Here is an 18417-nt window from a genome sequence, read left to right on the forward strand (position 1 = left end):
CAAAGGCTAGCAATGAAAAGACAATTAAATATAAGAACTTGTATTTTTAGGATGCTACCTGATCACTTTATCACCAGCATTTTCCAGTGTATAATGTTTCTCTTAGCTTGCCTTTGCTATGTAGGTTTGTGCTATGAGTCAGTGGGATCATCCTCTTCTTCATACTTGTGGAAAATATTAAATGAAATAGTTGGCAAGAATGCTTAAATTCATTAGAACAGAGAATAGGCAGATATGTTTTGAGTTTTTCCCAAAGCAGAGCATTTTGCCCTGCATCAAAGTGCACATGCAGGGGCATGCACAGCCGCAAAAAGTAGTGGTACAAATTTCTGCCGCTACTTCTTTTTTTGTCACTGCAAGCACATGCCCCCGCACGTGGGCGTGCCCCCTCTGGGGAAAAGTAGGTATATTTGGGCTTTCATCAGTATCAGAATTGGACCTTAAAACAAACATTTCATGATCTAAACCAGGGTTTCTCAACTGGTAGGACTCGAGTCAGTGGCGAAACCAGAAGTGCTGTGGTGGGACTTCTGTTTTTGCTTTTGCACACTTTGATCAGTTGTTCGGTGCCGCCCCCCCCATTCGACTGGCCTCTGGGGACATTGGGCCCCCTCGCTTGGCGACTGATGGGACCAGGATTTTTTGACCTTATGTAGGTGCAAAACTAGAAGAGCTTTCCCAAAAGCATCAGTTCAGCTAATAATGAGTCAATTTGTTACAGGTCCAAAAACCCTTAAATTTCAATCTGTTACATTACCTGTAAATCTACTTACTAACAGGTATTATGATGCTGCTGGTTTACATGTCAATACTGAAGTATAAGTACAAGCAGTGCAAAGCCTTTATAAATGTTTGCATGTTTTTTCTCCTTTTTATGTATAGTAGCTAATTCCCAGACCTTTGGATAACAGAGTGTTTCTGGAGACCTAGTCTGTATCAGTATGGCAGGATTCGGTTCTGAATGGTTACAGGCTTGATATATTCAAACCAAATAATTCTGTAGCTTTTCAGTGTAAGTTTGTCCCTGCCCCAAGGAGCTTACAAATGAAATGGGTAAAACAGACAGAGTGGAGAAAGGAAATTTAACTTCTACTATACAGCTGGAGAATTAAGCTGGGAAGATCTCTCTCTGTCTTTTGGCATTTATCTTTCTGGCCTTAGAGAAATGAAGGTTTTATGGTTGAGGCATGGCACTAGGACTCAGGACATGGGTATTTTTTTTTCTGGCTCTGCCTGGTACTTAGTGTGAAGTTAGATAGATCACTTAGCTTTTTTGTGTGTTGGCTTCCCCATCTGTCAAAAAGGAAGAATAATTCTCATCTCCATCACAGGGCTGTTGTGGAGTTGTAATTAATTATACTTGAAAATCTTGTGACACATTGCAGATGGCAGATGCTGTACAGTTAGTATTATTTTGCATTTTTTTTCTACAAGTGCATTTTGGTGTGTTGCTATCTGCAACCAGTTTATGAAACAGCTCATAGTGTAAAAGCAGAATTAAACTGATTAGGATTGAATCTAAGTTTGCATGACTATGACTGTTCCCTTATTTACTAGCTCTGTCTTTGAACAAAAAAAATACCAGCACAACTACCCTGAGAGAGCTGCTTTTGATGCCATTTATTTTGTGGTTACCTGTGGCTGGGTCAAAAGCTACTGTGGCTACTAATGGAGGGTGGCAAAAGCACTTGTTCTCTATAAAAATTCAAGAATGCATATCCAGTGTGCCACAAATGAATGCTATATGAAAAACATTCATAACAATCCTTGAAACCTCTCTTTTACAAAGTGAGAGTAAACTGAAGGGCAGGGATAGCAACAGAGTGAGATTTTGAAACTGAACATACATCCTGTACATCCACATATGGAGACCTCCTTCATAATGCTATCTTATAGTGAGTCTTCAGCATCTCTGTTTTGGACAAGTATTGAGCTGTATCTGTGTATTTCAGAGAAAGGAATAGAGGTCATCAGAAGTTTATATAGGCCCCTCTAGACATGCAGGTAAAGGTGTGATAGGATCTGATGCACAAGTCACACAGTTGTCCTTCCTGCCATGCCACGTGTGCATGGCAGGAAGTACGATTGTGAGATTGCGACTTAGATCCCATTATGCCTTACTGCTGGTTCAGAAGGAGCCCAGGGTTGTGATCCTAGGCTCCCCCTGCACAGGCAAGTGTAGAAACTCCCGTATGCTTGTCAGCTGGGAGATCACTGCTAACCTGGTGTCCCAGCCACTGGGGTGTTCCAGATGCCCTTGCAGCTGGGAGAGTGCAGCTGACATGATGTCTCAGCTGCAGGGGGCATTCCAGGCATTCCCAAGCCTGGGATGCTTCATCACCTGTGGTCTCCCAGTTGCAGGGGTGCCTGGCATGTATGGTGTGTGCCCCCAGTGGCTGGGGGGGCATGGCTGCACTGGCGGTGGTGGGAGCGTGGCAGCGACAGGAGCCCAGTGATGGTGAGCAAGGAGGTCCCGCAGATGCCGCTGGCACTGTTGGCAGCAGGGAGACAGGGTGGTGCCAAGCACTGATCAGGGTTGGTGACCACCAGCAGGCGCCACCAGCAGCAACAGCCAGGGCAGTCGTGGACCACCTGCAGATGCCACTGGCAGTGCTGATGATGGGGTGGCAAGCAGCAACCGCCTGCAGGCGCTGCAGACTGTTTTTGTGAAAAACAGCTCTCTGCTAAATCTGTTTGGTAGCTGCACAGGCAGTGAAATTTTAGTCTGAAGGACTTTGGTATGAGTGAGCTCATTAAACTAGACCAGGGATGCTCAACCTCTCGCCTGTGGGCCAAATGTGGCCTGTGGAGCCATTTTGCCTGGCCTGTGGGGGTCCCCTTGGGTCTGAAAACTTGGCAGTAGGGGAGCAGTTGCCATTAATATGGCCACCTTCTCCACTGCCAAATTTCCAAGCCCTGCAAGTGCCCCCTTTCCTTGCAGAGCCAGTTTACACTCCCTACTCCCCCCACCTTGCCATTTCTGGATAGAGACTGGACCACACACCCTTCTCTCTGGGGTGGGTTGGGGCTGGGCCATGCCCCATTTCCCCTGTGGGGCTGGGTTAGGGCTGGGCCACGCTACCTTTCCCCTGTGGAGCCGGGTCAAGCTCCTTTCCTCTGAAAGGTCTCATTGGGGATGGCTTGCCCCTGCACTCCCCTGCATAGCTGGGTGGTGCCTGCTGTACCTGCTCTGGGTGCTGGATTAGGACCACTGAACAAATCTGGTTTGTGGAGGGACCCAGCACTACCCATCCAGCCTGCTAGACAAAAAGGTTGGATACCACTGAACTAAACTAAAGAGCAGGTTTCTGTTGGGGTTTTGGGTTAGGAATGGGCAAGCAAAAAAATAATCTCATATCCTAATCTTGCAAGCAGTTCTATACAAGTGAATCCATGCAGAGTTCCATTGACTTCAGTGGGACTCTGTGGGTGTGTCCATGAATGCAGGTATGTGTGCTTACAGAAACTCAAATAGTAGCCTGAATTTGTGTTGGCGATTTGTGCCTCAGCACACATGCCTGAATGTGCACTTTAATTTGGAGTAAATTGTGCCATTTGGGGCAAACTGACCCTGCCCAGCTCTTCCCGGATCTTATAAAAAGCTACCCTGGTGAACAGCTCAGGGCTACTTGTCCTCAGGAGCTTCTGAGGCCCAGCCTGTTGGTATCTGGGAATACTACCCCCCCTTTGCCAGCAGGACCGCTGCAGCAGCCCTGACTTAGAGTGGCCTCTGCACCCTCTTCCCACTGCAGCAGTCTGGCAGTGGGGGCTGCTGCCTGGCTGTGACCTGCTGCTACCTGTGACAGTATTTGCCCCCTTGGACCTGCAGCTGCATGGTTGTGCACCTGCCAGGCCCAGATGGAGATTACACTGTCATCTACACTGTGGTGAATAGGGTTTATGGGTGGGGTGGGGTCCCTTGTCACATGCTCCCCCCCCGCTCGGTGCATATCCCTCACTGGCAGCAGCAGCAGGCCTTCAAGGCACTCATGGCACATGGCAGGCAGAGGCCCCTGGTGGCATGTGGCTCTGTCTGAGTCCTGGGGGCTGCACATTGCACATGGGCTGCACCAACTCAACCCACTGGCATGGCCGGCTCTGTGCCAGGACATGGAACTAACAGTGCCGTAGGAAGGAGCACATACCATCACGGTGGGCCAGGACAGTTCTGTGCTTCAGTGTGGGGCTTCCAGCACTCCCTTGCCCGGCTTGACAGCGCATGACTCCCTGTGGCTCCCAGTCTGTGTGCCACTGGGCCAGGCTGGCTCTCTGCCACCATGTGTAGCTCCATGCTGGAGTGCTGGAAGCCCCATGTGGAGGCACAAAGCTGGCCCAGCCCACTGGTGTGCAGAAAGCCATGGTGGGTCACACGCCATTGGGCCTAGTGGGCTTTGTGCTGCTATGGCTGACTCCCCACAGGAGAGCTGGAAGCCCCATGTGGAGGCACAGAGCTGGCCTGAGCTAGCTTGATGGCATGCAGTTCCCCATCTGCAGTGCCAGGAGCCCTGCATGGTGGCATGGAGCCAGCTCATTCTGGTTCAGAGGCTTGCACCAGCAGGCTGGGCTGGCTCCGTGCTGTCATGTGCAGCTCCCAGGATTCAGCCAGAGCCACTTGCCACCAGGGGGCTCTGCCTGCTATGAGCTATGAGTGCCCTGAGCGCTTGTTGCCTGCTGCTGTTGCTGCTGCGAGCCATGCTTTGCATTTATTTTCTCCAGCATACTGAGGCTGCCTGCTGCCAGCCTGCTGCCTGCCACCTGCTGCTGCCAGCGGTGGTGAGGGCTGTACCATGGGAGAGAGTGTGTGGTGGAGGCCTTTCCTGACTCCCCCCCAACTCCACACCCCCATACTGAGGCAGCATGGTGGAACAGGAGTGGGATGTAACAGCCCCATAGAGATGCTCTGGCCGGCTGCCATAGTATCTCCTTGGAGGACCCAGCCTACAGTTGCTTCTGGCCACGCTCCAAGCACGCCCCCCATACTACTTTATTCCAGTGCATTGGGGTTTTTTATTTTTTTTTAAATACTGGCATTCCCCGGTACCAAATTTAGAGTTCAGGTTGCAGATATGCAGCACAGGGAACGTTTTGTCTTGTGTTTCTCTTGTGGTGGCTTCTGTGGTGTCTCAAGTTCCTTTGGGATGCAACAGTGCACATGTGCATTCTCGTGTGGATGTGGCCTATGTGGGGCAGAGTGATCTGCCCAGAAAGAACTACTCATAGGACTTCAATTTACTGTGTCTTTTCTCTCTTCAGTCTGTGAAGTATTGCACTCTTGTCTTCCAGAACTTCAGCTTGTGAAGGCTGCAAACATATATCAAATAATAAAAACAAGTCAACCCAACTAAAATAAAAAATCTAAATAGTAACTACAATATTAAGTAAAACTAAAATAAAAACAAAACACAGAGCAGCTAATATCTGTATATATCAAGCAATTAAACTCAAGTGATATGATGTATTTTTCCCCCAATGCAGAGCTTTGATATTACCAATGTGATCAAGAAGGTCAATTTTATCGAGGTCCATTTCTTATCAGCCATTTCATATGCAGCTGAGAAAAGCAGATATCACAAAGCATACCGAGTACCTCCAGAGTGCCCTCCCCCAGTACAGAAAGGAGAATGTCATGTTAATTTCATCAGAAAGGTAAGAGAAGATTCCTTTGTCATGTGGCTTGAGAAGCAAGGAAAAGTATGATGTCATGTTATAGCAAATGTATTTTAAACTTGCAGTGCCATTTCATAACTAGGTATGGGCATGCATAAGTGCAGTTGCACTCCTTGTTTTAGTCCTGCTCCACCCAAAGTTTAAAGCCAGCTGTTTGGTAGTGGCAGCAGCATTTCTGTTTGGACTAGGGATGTGACAGGTTAAATGGTAAGCTTATACCGCTAATCCATTACAATTAATATTTAGCACCAGACACAGTCTAGTGAAGAAGGGAAGGGGCACGGTGCCCCAGGAAGGTAGCTAGTTACAGCATGCAATTCTGCCTCTTTCTCTGTGCAGTGTGCTGCCTTTGGAAGGAGGAGGAGGGAGGGAGAGAGGACTAGTTGCAGCATGCCACTCCATCTCCTTCTCCCTCTCCCTGCAGCGCACCATAGGTTAAAGAAGGAGGTGTCAAAAAGAAAGCGCCCATACATGCATACACGTGCTAAGATGCGTTATTGCTTAACCATTTTACTGATATTGTTAGAAGAGTTTAAATGAGTAATTACTTAAATTATTTTACATCCCTAATTCAGGCAGGAAGAGGGAGTTAATTGAGGTCCTGGCTCATAATACACCTGATTCCTTCTAAACTGTCCATTCCATTGTTGTTAATGACCAACTCTCCTTTTTAATGGTCTTTAATGGTTCATCTAATCAAGGTATCCTTTGTTCTGCAATTCTGCTGTCCCTTAACTGCTCCTGGTAATGTAACTCCTATTTCATAGTCCTGCAGACTGTTTTTAACTTTAGCTGAAAACATTAACTCGGGTATAGAAATAACTTTCAGTGAAGCATGGGATAGGTTGTCAAGATGGTCAAGAAGGCTTGATTTTTGTTTTATGAATCTGAAAGAGATGTACCTTTAATGAGTGTGGGACTAAAGAAACAACATCTTTTGATTATTTGTGTTTTTTTTTTAATACATAATATATAGGAAATTAATGCACATTCCAGTAACATGTTACTTGTTCTTGCTTCAATCTTAAACTGAATACTGTAGCCTGAGGACCCTAGCCTATTAGTAAAGTTTCCAGTTTCCTTTTAACTGGACAAAAATGTGTGTTATGATAATGCACTGCACTATTTGCACCCCACTTTTCAAAATCCTACATCAGCACATGTATCTAGCTCATGTTTTTCATAGGAAAACATCCTGTAAATCAACACTTTGAATGTATTAGAGGCATAAAAACCTAGGGTAGCTATATAATTTTTTTAAAAGCAACCTTTGAAGAGATGTCAGGAACAAGACTGACAGTCATAAGGGTGGGGGAAGAGACTAAGCAATCATTGTGATTTTATCCAGTGGGCGAATTTAGGAGGGAATATTGACAATGGAGTGAGCTGTCATGAGAACCAGAGTTTATTGCCAAGACTATGAAAATCTCAGCCAAGCAGCTTTGTGAGTGTTTGCCATTGTTCATGTACTGTGCTATTTATACTGAACAGCTTTGGCATGTACTGAAAAATGAAAAGCATTAGCTAATGCAGACCATACTTTTTTCTTATGGTGTCATGAAGCATGATATAAATATGTATTTGGTAAAAATTACAAACTAGCATGAAGCTAGGATACCTGAATTTGCGTCTTGACTCACTGTCATAAATATGGCAGAACTTATTTTGTTGATTTCCTAATTTTGAAAGGGCCTTGCAGTAAGAAGACACAATACTGAAAGTAATTTTCAGAATTCTTTTCTTTTTTTATTGCTTGCTTGTGACAGTTTTTAAACATTTTTTCCTGTAAGTGACCCATGTAGTGTAAAATAGCCTTCCCCAAACAACCTGGCTCGAATTATTTTGATCTGTAACTAGAAATGATTTCCTCTAGAACATGTCAATGCAGAGGAATGGTGCCACGTTCCCCATAGAACTACCTATTTTTTCCTTTCCTCAGATAAAGACGTTGCCTCCATTGTTATCATCCATCATATCAGAAAGCTGAGATGATGACTGTGGTGAGGGCCATGGCAGAGTAAAGCACTAAGCTGTGAGCCCACCTTGAATACCATTGTTTTAGTTTCAATTTAATATTTAAGGAGGGGGGAAAGATCCACTTATTTGCAATGAACATTAACTTAAATTTGGAGAGTTTAATTCTTCAGAGTCCATGTGTTATTTCCACTATGTTTCTTCAAAATAATGTGGGGACTTGGGGGAAGGAGCTTGAACAGCTGTAGTCCTATTTATAGAGTTGAAATTGCTTGGAGTGATTTTAATACGTTACTGGGCTGTATATTTATAGTCATAAGCCTTATGGAAAGTACCCTAGTGCTTTTCCTCAAAGGAGTTACATGACTTGACTTGCAAATTACTCTAAACATTTTTTAAGATGTTTTTCAATCCAGACATATGGGTACAACAGCAGAGCTGTCACACTTGAAAGTAAACAAACACCCTTGGACATTTTTAAAGTTAGCCTGCTTCTTGCCATTGGAAAGTATTGGGAAACCCTTTGTATGTCTGAGGTTCAACATGAAATATGGTAGACTAATTTGAATCTTAATGTGAGTCGTGTGGTCAAAGCCCCCAGGCTTTTGACTGAAAAAGGTACCTTTTAATGATTTGAGCATGTTCTTCTCATGGTTACTTACAATAACTTGTGAAATACAGGGAATTCTATTAATGAAACCTGACAACTGGTGATACAGTTTAAAAAAATTGGTCCCAATTACGGTAGTTTTCTAAGAACTAGTTGTCCCAGCTTTTAAACTTGAAATGGGTACAGTGCTTGCTTCCCAGAAGGAGGTTTTGCAACTTGATAGGCTGGCAAGCTGACTCCTGTGATGCATGGAATAGACTAGATTTGTGCAGTGTGGTTTGCCAAAATTAGTATGCCTCAGCTGTAAGTTATTAGTTTCTAAATTTAGAACTGTAGGTCACTGTACTAGACTCTTAACGAGATCCATTGTGTTTGCGTTGGAAGCTGGGGTAAGGAAGGTTTGGAGGTCAGCTAATTAGAGGCCTTAAAGGGGCTCTGTCAATGAGGAATCTCTTCCATTTTTCAAAAATAGGTGAAAACAGGTCCAGGTATTAGCGCTGGCTAGGAGTATTTAATTCTGTCAGTTTCTGTGGTATTACAGTCACAGCTGTTTCTGAAACGTGTGTTTTTCTTTGTTGCTGCCTGAAAGAACCATGCATGCAAACAATAGGTAAAAAAAAACCTGTGAACCTGTGTATATACAAAGTGCACCAAACAAACATGGGGGTATTGGTTTAAGGACATAGGCAGACTAGGTTCTTTGGGTAAATCTAATATCTTTTATTAGACCAACTAAATAGTTGGAAAAATTGTTCTTTGCAAGCTTTCAGGCACAAACACCCTTCTTCAAACATTTGGGCATTCCATATATAATCTCTTCAGTTCATACTAATCTTAGGTGTTGTTGGCAATAATACAGGAGGTAAAACCCTTTCAGATTCATGTGATATTTAAGTTGACAGTTTCTCTTCAAATTATTACAAATACCTTTATCCATCAGTGTGTCATTCCTTATTTTTATCGTTTTCATTTACCGTTAAAAGTTGAATTTTTTTTTTAGACCATGAATAAATTAAGAGTTGTTCTGAAAGCAACTGCTAGTTTTGCTGTTGCTCTTTTTTGCTACCATTCTTTTTAAAAAAGAACTCTTTTTAATACAAATTTTTCACTGTTTGAATTAATAGCTGAATTTAACCAAGGAGGAATAAAAACAGGTAGCTTTTGTCCTTTTTTAAGTTACTAAGAACTGGAGTACTTTTTGTCATTAGCATGCATTCATATATTATTTATGGACATTAGCTCACTTCTATAAAGGTCCTCTTTTTACCAGAAACATGTATCAGTATGTGCAGAATATAGTTATGATACATCTTTCTGCATTCCAGGAACAGTGTTCATTTAGTTGGGACTGGGGTCCTTCTTTTCCCACCCAAGGGATCTGGAAAGATGTTAGGATTGAAGCTTATAACATCTGTCACCTGATTTACTTCAGTTATGTCCCCAGCTATGGTAAGTGCTGATGATATTGTCCTTTGTTCTTGTTTCATTTGGGAAATACAGCAGTTCTAGTTTGAACTGAGTTAGTTAGCAATTTGGGGAAGGGACTGTTTGTATATGTATGCCACCATGATAAAGGCCATATCTAACTTTATATTTGCTTGGCACTTCTCCACTATCAGTTATAATGAGGAAACTACTACAAGTCCAGAATTCAGAATTGTTTTTGCACAGAGCAACCAATGCATTTGTTTCATATAACAATACTTTTACCTCTGTTCTGTTTTGGAGAACAAATTTATGTTAACATACTGACTTACGCCCTTTCATTTAAAGACGGACAGAAAAGGGCTGCTGTTGTTGGAGCTATCATTCTTTGCAGAGTGAACAAACTTTCAATTGTTACATTTTTAAGACTCCAGATAGATTGAGACAGAAGAGCAACCATGCTGTTCAAGCATTATTTATCTGAAACTGCAGTTTGAGAGGATGTCCCACTGCATGTTGGCCACCTAGCCCATCTAAATAGTTTTCTTTTTTGGCTCAGACACATGCTTGCCTTCCATTCATATCGAAGATAGTCAAGGCTGAGCAAAAGTAGTTAGTTTTCTGTTTAAACTTCCTGCATGTGTCATATGTTCCATTGCAGACCACATGTATACTGTCCCCTGCTACAGCTTAAATGCATTTTCAGCAGAGTAGAGAATAGTGCATGTGCCCTTTGCAGTAGGTGCAGTTTCATCCCTTGGGAGTAAAGATATATGCATGAATAAAAGGTGAAGATATCACTTATAAAGCTTCCTGAAATAGCTCTGTGTCTCAGCCATAATTCAGGTAACTGGAATTCTCACTGAAAGCCTCAGCATAGACACTGTAGACTCAAGTCAAGTTCAGATACATTAAGTGGTGCCTGGTCCTTTCCACATCTTCACAACGCCATCTGCTGGTAGTCAAGGGGTGGCTTATGTGAGGCAGAAGATGTCTCATTCAGCAGGTGTTGCTTCACCATTTAAACCTAGGCAGATCTTTATTAATACTGAAAGAGTCTGAAATTTGAAAAGTAAATGATTTGTGCCATGTTTAAACAACACAGTCGCTTGTTTTGCTTGCCAGATTGTTGTGTCATAGCCTTCTGACCACTGGGTCAGTAAAGCAGTCTTTGTTCCTGTTTTCTGTGCCCATGGTTCAGGAATGGGCTTGCTTGGCTTCCCGTAGCAGAGGAGTGGAAAGGAGGGGCTGGAAGGTGCTATAGTTTCTCTGAACTTGATTTTTCTCGCAGCTTTTGTTGACTTCAGCTGGAATAGGGGAAGATCAGCACATCTGTAAATAGGGCCTCTTGTTCACTCCTCTTGGCAAGTGTAGGTAAGTTTAGGATCAAATTAATTCCAATGAATTCTACACAAGCTAATGAATTTTCTCCAAGAACAAATTTCCTTTGTTAGTTTTGGAAGGTACTGCCTTCTTTTATATCTCAACTGAAATGGTGATAATACAGTTTAGTTGTCAAAAGGAAGTAGAGATTTCACATGTATGTGAAGAGAGGAAATGATGATTAACAATTCATGTAAACAGAGCTTCTCTACTTCTGTTTTTCAGTGGTTCTTGCATTGTTCCATTACTGGAAGTGGGAAGGAAGGAGGTAGATGGTGAGGAAAAGAAACAAAAAGTAGCAGCCTGTTTTAGGCTTGCAACATTTCATGTAATAATAATAAGGACAAGATCTCCTGTTTGATTTGCCTTTGTTTCAGCACAGCATTCAGCTGTAGTATGCAGAATAAAGGGTTAGGGAGGCTTTTCTTGTCCTTTAATTACTTAAACACATTAACAGGAAGGCTGAGCAAACATTCATTGATGGTACCCCCTTGACCCCCAACACCTTTTTAGTAAGTTGCTCTTGAAGTGAGAGATACCTGGAGGGCAGGAGGAGAGACACCTTGGATCATTAGTGTGTTCCCTCGAGCACACTTGAGTGACAGGAGAAACAAATTTGACCCATCACATACAGACTTCACAGTATGGTGTTCTGTAGTGTAAATCCATTTGCTTAGTCTGGGGGCACATGATGAACTTGGCTCATTTCCTGTTAATATTGTTTTTGCTGGATAGATAAAAGTGGCTGTGTTACCTTGTGATTACGATCTTGCCAATATATGAGCATAGCCCTCTATGCTATAGCATTATATTTTTCTTTTAGAGGGCTGAAAGAGAATATAATGGCTGGGAGAGTTAGATGAATAAAGCCCCTTCTCTAATAATAAAGAATGAATGGGTTCCTGTTCTCATGTGTGCTCTGATGTGTTTTCAGAACTTAAAGATGGTTTAGGAATGAGAAGGCAGTAACTAAGGCAAAATCTGTTGCTTTGCATAATCCTCTTCTGAACAGCAAATATAAACATGTGTATCAAATATGCTAAAATGGGTCTGTCCAGTTTCTGAATGGCTGGGGACGGTGGGCCCTTTGCCTGGTTGGCCTTCCTGAGCTGTGCTGCACTGCACAGGTGTTCCTGCACCAAAAACTCCCAGAGGCCTGTGGGTCATGCTGCTCCACCCCACCCTACCCCACTGCTAGGGGTGAATGTAAGATGCAGAACCTGGAGTAGGGAGGAAAAGCCCAAACTCCTCTCCCCCAGCATCAGGAATGATGGAAGTAGTGGTGTGTGGATCCTGGACTGGGAGCCTAGTGGCTATGAATTAATCCCTTCAGAACTGTCATTTGGGCAGCCCTGCACTAAACAATGAAGACCTCATCAGTCTGCTTCAAAATCAAGCTTGAATACAGTTACATTTCATAAGGACTTTGGTCTTTAACAGGATATGATTATAAGAATCCTATTAATCTTTAATAGGAATGAGGATATGTGGAAGTGTCTGTGTGTGTGGATGAGATGTATTTTCTTTATGTATATAAAATATAAATTCTTCCCCCCCACCTTTTTTTTCCTCCCCCGCAACTTTGCATTAGTGAAGAGTGCTCAGCAGTGGAGTCTTGAAATAGAGTCTGTTTTTGATGTAGTCAGCTCAAAGCCAGTTGCTGGTCTCATGACAGTGAACATTCCCAAGCTGCAAACACAGCAAATACACACTGTAAAGCTTCATCCTGGGGAAGATAGCATTGTGCTGCTCATAAACATCAACAAGGTGAGGGGACAAATCTTAAACTGTTACAACAACAATAGGTTTCCTACTGTGTTTATGAACCAGTATGCAACATGTCTATGTATCTCTATCTCCGTTTTAATTTTCCGTTTCCTGTCCTGTGCTCTGTTAACACTTCCTCACCCTTGTCAGGGCCAGAGAGCAGCCCTTTTAGCCTCTTGTATCTGATTCCACTGAGACAAAAAGATGTTTGTGAATGGAATATTGTGGCATTTTCCCTCTTAAAGATTGATACAGAAGTTTGGTCATCTCTCACTTCTGCTGGGTCCAGAATGGTGTTAGTCCTCAAACTCACCCTTGGTATGACCTATACTGGGGACAGCCTTTTCTGCATTTACCTACAATGAGATTCTTTCTTTCATCCTTCTCTGAAACTATTGGTACTTACCACTGTCAGATGGAACAGAAGTAGATGGGCCTGCGGTTCTAAATATTTTTTGCCTTACTACATCATTTACTGGGCTGATTGGGACTGAAGTACTTGAGGTACTGATATGTTTGGTTTATACGAAGAGTGGTGGAAGCATTTCTTTAGGTGCTTCTTCTGTAGTGATACCTTTGCATCAGTAAGGGCAAAAAAAGGTCCAGTGTGAGGTTTTGGAGGGCAGTGTAATGGGTGCAGAACCAGTGGATTTGCATCTTCTTTTGCCAGCTCTGAATTAAGATTCCCTCGACTCCAAAAAATTAAGGACAGGTGAAATGTCAGAAGTGAAGGGCTCCAAAGGAAATAAGAAACACAACTGAAGACGGGTAAATGGAATTAAGTCCCAGTGCTAAAAGGCTTCAGGTGAAAAGAATCTTTTTCGTCCTGCCCGCAGTAAGGCCTAGTTAATTTGATAATATAAGTGTGTTTCAGAAAGTAACAGCAATTTTGTAATAAAACCATTTTATATGTAATAATCCTTTTATTGGACCATATCACTTCTGTACACAGATATAAAAGATGGATACTTTTTGCTTTTTATCCTTTCTTTTTCCTTTTTTTTGTCTTTGTGACAAGGTATTTAGCAGATTTTGCAGTTTGGTTGGAATTTGACAGGGCTGCACCATGAGTGTTTCTGTTATGGCCTGGAATTTGTGACCTCTGGGCTGTCAGCCACATGCCTTAGCACGTGTCCCACCCCAGCCCCTTACACACTAGTGAGGGAACAGGAAAACAATTAACTTGTGCTGTGTTTTGCATTGCTTTTAAATAGTCACATGGTTGGTATGACCCAAGCATATTAAAGTTTGGGTGTGTCAGCAGATGGAAGAAAATACTTAACAGGAGAGATTTTTTTTATTTTATGTTTTTTTTTATATGAATGACAAACTGCTTCAATTCAATCCCATCCCATCCCAACCAACCAACTATACGCTGTAGCAGTTCATTACGAATAATGGTTAAACATAGCAGCATTTCAAAAAAAATTGTAACTGTTATGCTCAGTCTGTGCAAATCACAGGAGATGGAAGAAAACTGTGCCACCACAGTACTCTGAAACAGGCTTCTCCTGAGAAAAAGGCTGTAGTGGAGGATCATTGCACTTGAAAAGCACGACATCTCTCTCCCATTTGTGATTAAACCCCTCTTGTTTGGGGAACAAATTGAAGTTCTTTAAAAACAGAGACCTAACATGGAAAAATTAGGATCCAGATTATACCTTTAACATAAGTGAAAGCAGGACTGCCCCCCCCCCCCAAAAAAAAAACAAAAACCAAACCAAACCAAAACTCTTCAATAAGAGGTAGGATATTAAAGTTTAGCACTCCTTTTTTTGCTTTTTTATGAATTGTATTAAATTGTAAGTGAAAGAGTGGAAGGTCATGCACAAAGCCTAGCACTGCACCAAGATGTGTTAGGCCTAGATTGGGTGAGTCCAGGGTATGCAACAGGGAGTCAGGACTTCGAGGGTTTTTCGTTGCTCTGGGCTTCCTGCCCAGAGAGCTGGACCCTAGTGAAGCTGACTTTGCAAATATTTACCTGACAGCACAGACATGGCTTCACTGTGCTCTGTCCTGGAAGTAGCTGACCAGAGCAGGAGCTGATGGTATTGTCTATGTTGGACAGGGGAAGGGGGGGTATCTGGGCCTGGATAGATTGCTAGAGGGGGAATTGATTTCACTGCTTTGTTTTAAAATGGATACACAGACATCTCATGGAATATGACCTTTTTACTGCTATGGATATCTAGCAGAAGGTCATATGAGAGAGTACCAACATTTAAAACAAATTAATTTAAAATGGGTATTAGGGCTTTGTCACAGGCTACCTTAAGACTGGCATAAAGTTTCTTAAAGTACGAGCATTCAACCATTAAAGCGGGTTAAGCCATCATAAGTACTGCCTAAATATTTTAAAGATAAGCCACCCAAAAGGAGATATATCTTGGAAATTTTGTGTGTGCGCCATTCCAGGGTATTGTTTCAATGGTCAGGGGAGGTAAAACACTTTACTTTCATTCCTCCAGCATCCCAGGATGCACAGCTCCCAGCCACTCTACCGATTCCTGCCTTCCAAAATCTAATGGTTCTCTCCCCCAGCCCTCCCTTGCTGCTGAGAGCAACTTCTTTGAGCAGCTTAATTGCAGAGAGACCATGGAGCTGGGGAAGACTGCTTACCCTGGCCACTGGTCTTGCTACAGGGAGGCTTAACTTGAGTGAGGCCAGAGAGACCCAGGGAAGCTTGCTTCCCTTGGGGTCTCTGGTCTAGCCAAGCTGTGGCTCCACGCTGAGAGCAGGCTCACCACTGTCAGTTGCAGTGAGAACAGAGAGCCCCGGGGAAGCAGCTTCCTTGTGGCTTTCTGGTTCCAGCTGAAACTGGCGTGGCGGCTCCACGCTGAGAGAGGGGCCACTGGGCTTAAGTCCTGGCAGGTCTGCTCTCAGCACAGAGCTGTTACACCTCTGCGAGACCAAGTTGCTTCCCTGGGGCAATCTGGCCTTGTCAAGCTCTGTGCTGAGAGCAGGGTTGCCAGGGCATAAGCCTGATGGCCCTGCTCTCAGTGTGGAGCTGCTGTCTGTTTTAGTGAGACCAGAGAGTCCTGGGGGAAGCTATTTCCTGAGATCACTATGGTCTCACTGACGCTGACTCAGGCTCTGTGCTGAGAGGAGCAGCCATAACTCAGCAAGACCAGAGACCAAGCAGCTTTGTCCTGAACTCTCTGGTATCACCAAGCTGCAGCCACTTTGTGCTGAGAGTGGGACTGCTGGGGCTTAAGGCCCAGGGCCCCCACCCAATGCAGAGCTGCATCTCCTCAGTTTCAGTGAGACTAGATAGCCCTGGAGAACCAGCTTCTGAGCTACAGGCCTCCCTCCCATCCTCCTACTTGGCTGTTGTCTCCATGCCCCCACTTGCCAGGCCCTCTAGTCATGTGGGTCTGAAACTACATGAAGCCTTCACCTGTGGCTGCTTTAAAACTGCCCCTACTTTGACATGACAACATTCCACAGATTTCTGGCATTATACAGGTAACCTGTGAGACAGCCTTTAGCCTTTACCTGTTTTATGTTTTCATTAGTGTGCATACTATGATGTGAAAATTTACATGATTAACCTTTATTTATTTTCTGTTTGGAAAGAAATTTATTAGCAAAATTTATCCACGACTTTGTGGGGAAACTGCCCTTGGTGCAAAGGCAACAGTTTTATTATTCTTCCTCCACAAAGGTCTTTGCTGCTTGAATTTGCAGCAGCTGGTTTTACAAGATACCCTGCAGTATGGTTTCATGCATTTGAGCATATGTGGGGCTGTATTCTATGTAACAGAGATGCCTGGTGTATGCTAAACAATAAATCCAGGCCAGAAATATCTTTCTAGTCAAGAGCTTGTTTCAGCTGATGTTCTAGGACTGAAACTACTCAAGTAGACTGTAACCACCTGGGGTATATAAGCTCCCTGAATTTTGCTGAACAACATGTTTTCTTGCTCTTATAATTTGTTTTTCTTATCAGTTAATAGATGAGCATAGGCATGAAATCATTAATAGCCAGTAAGAAAACTCCAGTTGTGCGTAGGCTTCTAAAGCCACTCCATATTTGATACAGCGCAGTATGGCTTCTATGCTGCAATTTTTATTCCTTGAGTTTCTTGATTAGTACTTGCATACAAATTCTCGAGATAATTCCAGATTACAGAAGAAGAAATGTTTTTGGCTCTGTAACTGCTTTTGATAGGAAGGCTTGTAGCAAATTGTATTGTTGAACTGTTCTCTGACCTAGTAACTGTTCTATGACTTTTGCTCACTCCTCATTATGTCCTGAATTGGCTACTGCGTACCCCACAGTAGTTGGTTACTGGAATGAAGATATAGTTGGATGAAATGGATGCTCTAAATCTCATTCTGTCTGACTATGAAAGCAGGAGGAGATTAGTAAATCACTTGGAGATAGCAGAGGAGGTTGCTTTTCCCTATTTTCCAAAACGTTTAAATTAGTAAATACAAGTGATTGATTTAAATAACAATATGAAGGGAAAATTCAAAGTTCTGAAGTCTGGGATGGAGATAGAGCCTTTCATTTAATTTAAAAACTTGATTTAATTGAACCTGGTCAGTGCAACCAACTTACTGCTAGCATGACGCTTGTAAAGGTGATGGGTAGTAAATATTCACTGCCAAATATGGAAGATTTTCTGAAGGTACCTGTGCCTGTTTAGATGTGTAAGTACTATTGGCATTCAGTGAGAATTACTATTGTTGTTCATGTTTCAGTGGCAAGGTTCAACCATAAATGAGCACTGTCTGTATATGCATGTGCATGCACACACACAGTAGTAGATAGGTTGAAGAACTTATCACATAAATTTGCAAGCCAGATACAAAATGGAAGGGTATAATTCAGTAGCAGAGAGATCAGTGTGAAAACAGAAAATGTTATATATGGGTGAGATGATATGTTAAGGTTTAACTAGTGCTACTGATCATCAGTCAAGTTTAGGGTTAATACCCTCTCTAATGTATGCTGCTCAAACATGCTGCTGGAGGGCTGGTGAGCAGGGGCATGGCTAGGGGTTGCAAGCTCTCTCCATGCCTGCCCTGCTCATCAGCTCTCTAGCCACAGTGTAGGCCAGGGAGGTGGGGGGAAAAGGCCCCCATGCCACTTGGATCACTCTCTCCCCTGCCCCCCTCCCCCAAATCATCCCCCTGTCTCCCATCAGCTCCTGGATCTCCCCTCCACCTTGCAATAGGTTCCTCCAGCCCAGGATTGCTCTCCCAATCGCTGCTCTGTCACTCCTAGCAGCCTGAGAGCAGTGGTGGCTGCAGCAGTGGGGGAAGTGGGGCGGGGGGTTCCCCTTCCTACCTGCTCCTGGGCTTTGTGCAGCCTGTGCTACCCCATGCAGATGGATCCATTCCCTACCAGAGCCCAAAGCTGTCTGTCAGCTCCTTGCCCCACCTCCTTCCCCCGCCTCCCCTTCAGTTGCAGGGTCTGGTGGGGGCTGGATCTGGGTGTGTAGGGGTGGCATGGTCTGCCAGGACCCCAAGAGTAGGCAGGGAGGGGGAATCCACCACTAGCACCTCCAGCACTCTTGGGCTGCTTGGGATAAGATGGCAGCGATCCAGAGGGTGGGGGAAATAATGGGAGTAGTAGGAGCAAT

At 43.6% G+C, this 18417-nt stretch overlaps 1 protein-coding gene across 1 annotated transcript in view; it reads left to right on the forward strand.

The window, feature by feature from the left end:
• MANBA (mannosidase beta) overlaps positions 1 to 18417 on the forward strand; it is a 114622-nt gene that overhangs the window by 36262 nt on the left and 59943 nt on the right. The window contains exons 4-6 of the mRNA XM_019526367.1: positions 5476 to 5646; positions 9577 to 9700; positions 12651 to 12826. Coding sequence (XP_019381912.1) covers positions 5476 to 5646; positions 9577 to 9700; positions 12651 to 12826 — 471 coding nt within the window. The remainder of the gene's footprint in view (positions 1 to 5475; positions 5647 to 9576; positions 9701 to 12650; positions 12827 to 18417) is intronic.

This window comes from Gavialis gangeticus, unplaced genomic scaffold (genome assembly GCF_001723915.1).
Source record: "Gavialis gangeticus isolate Ggan-Ray unplaced genomic scaffold, GavGan_comp1, whole genome shotgun sequence".
In the NCBI taxonomy this organism is placed as follows: Eukaryota; Metazoa; Chordata; order Crocodylia; family Gavialidae; genus Gavialis; species Gavialis gangeticus.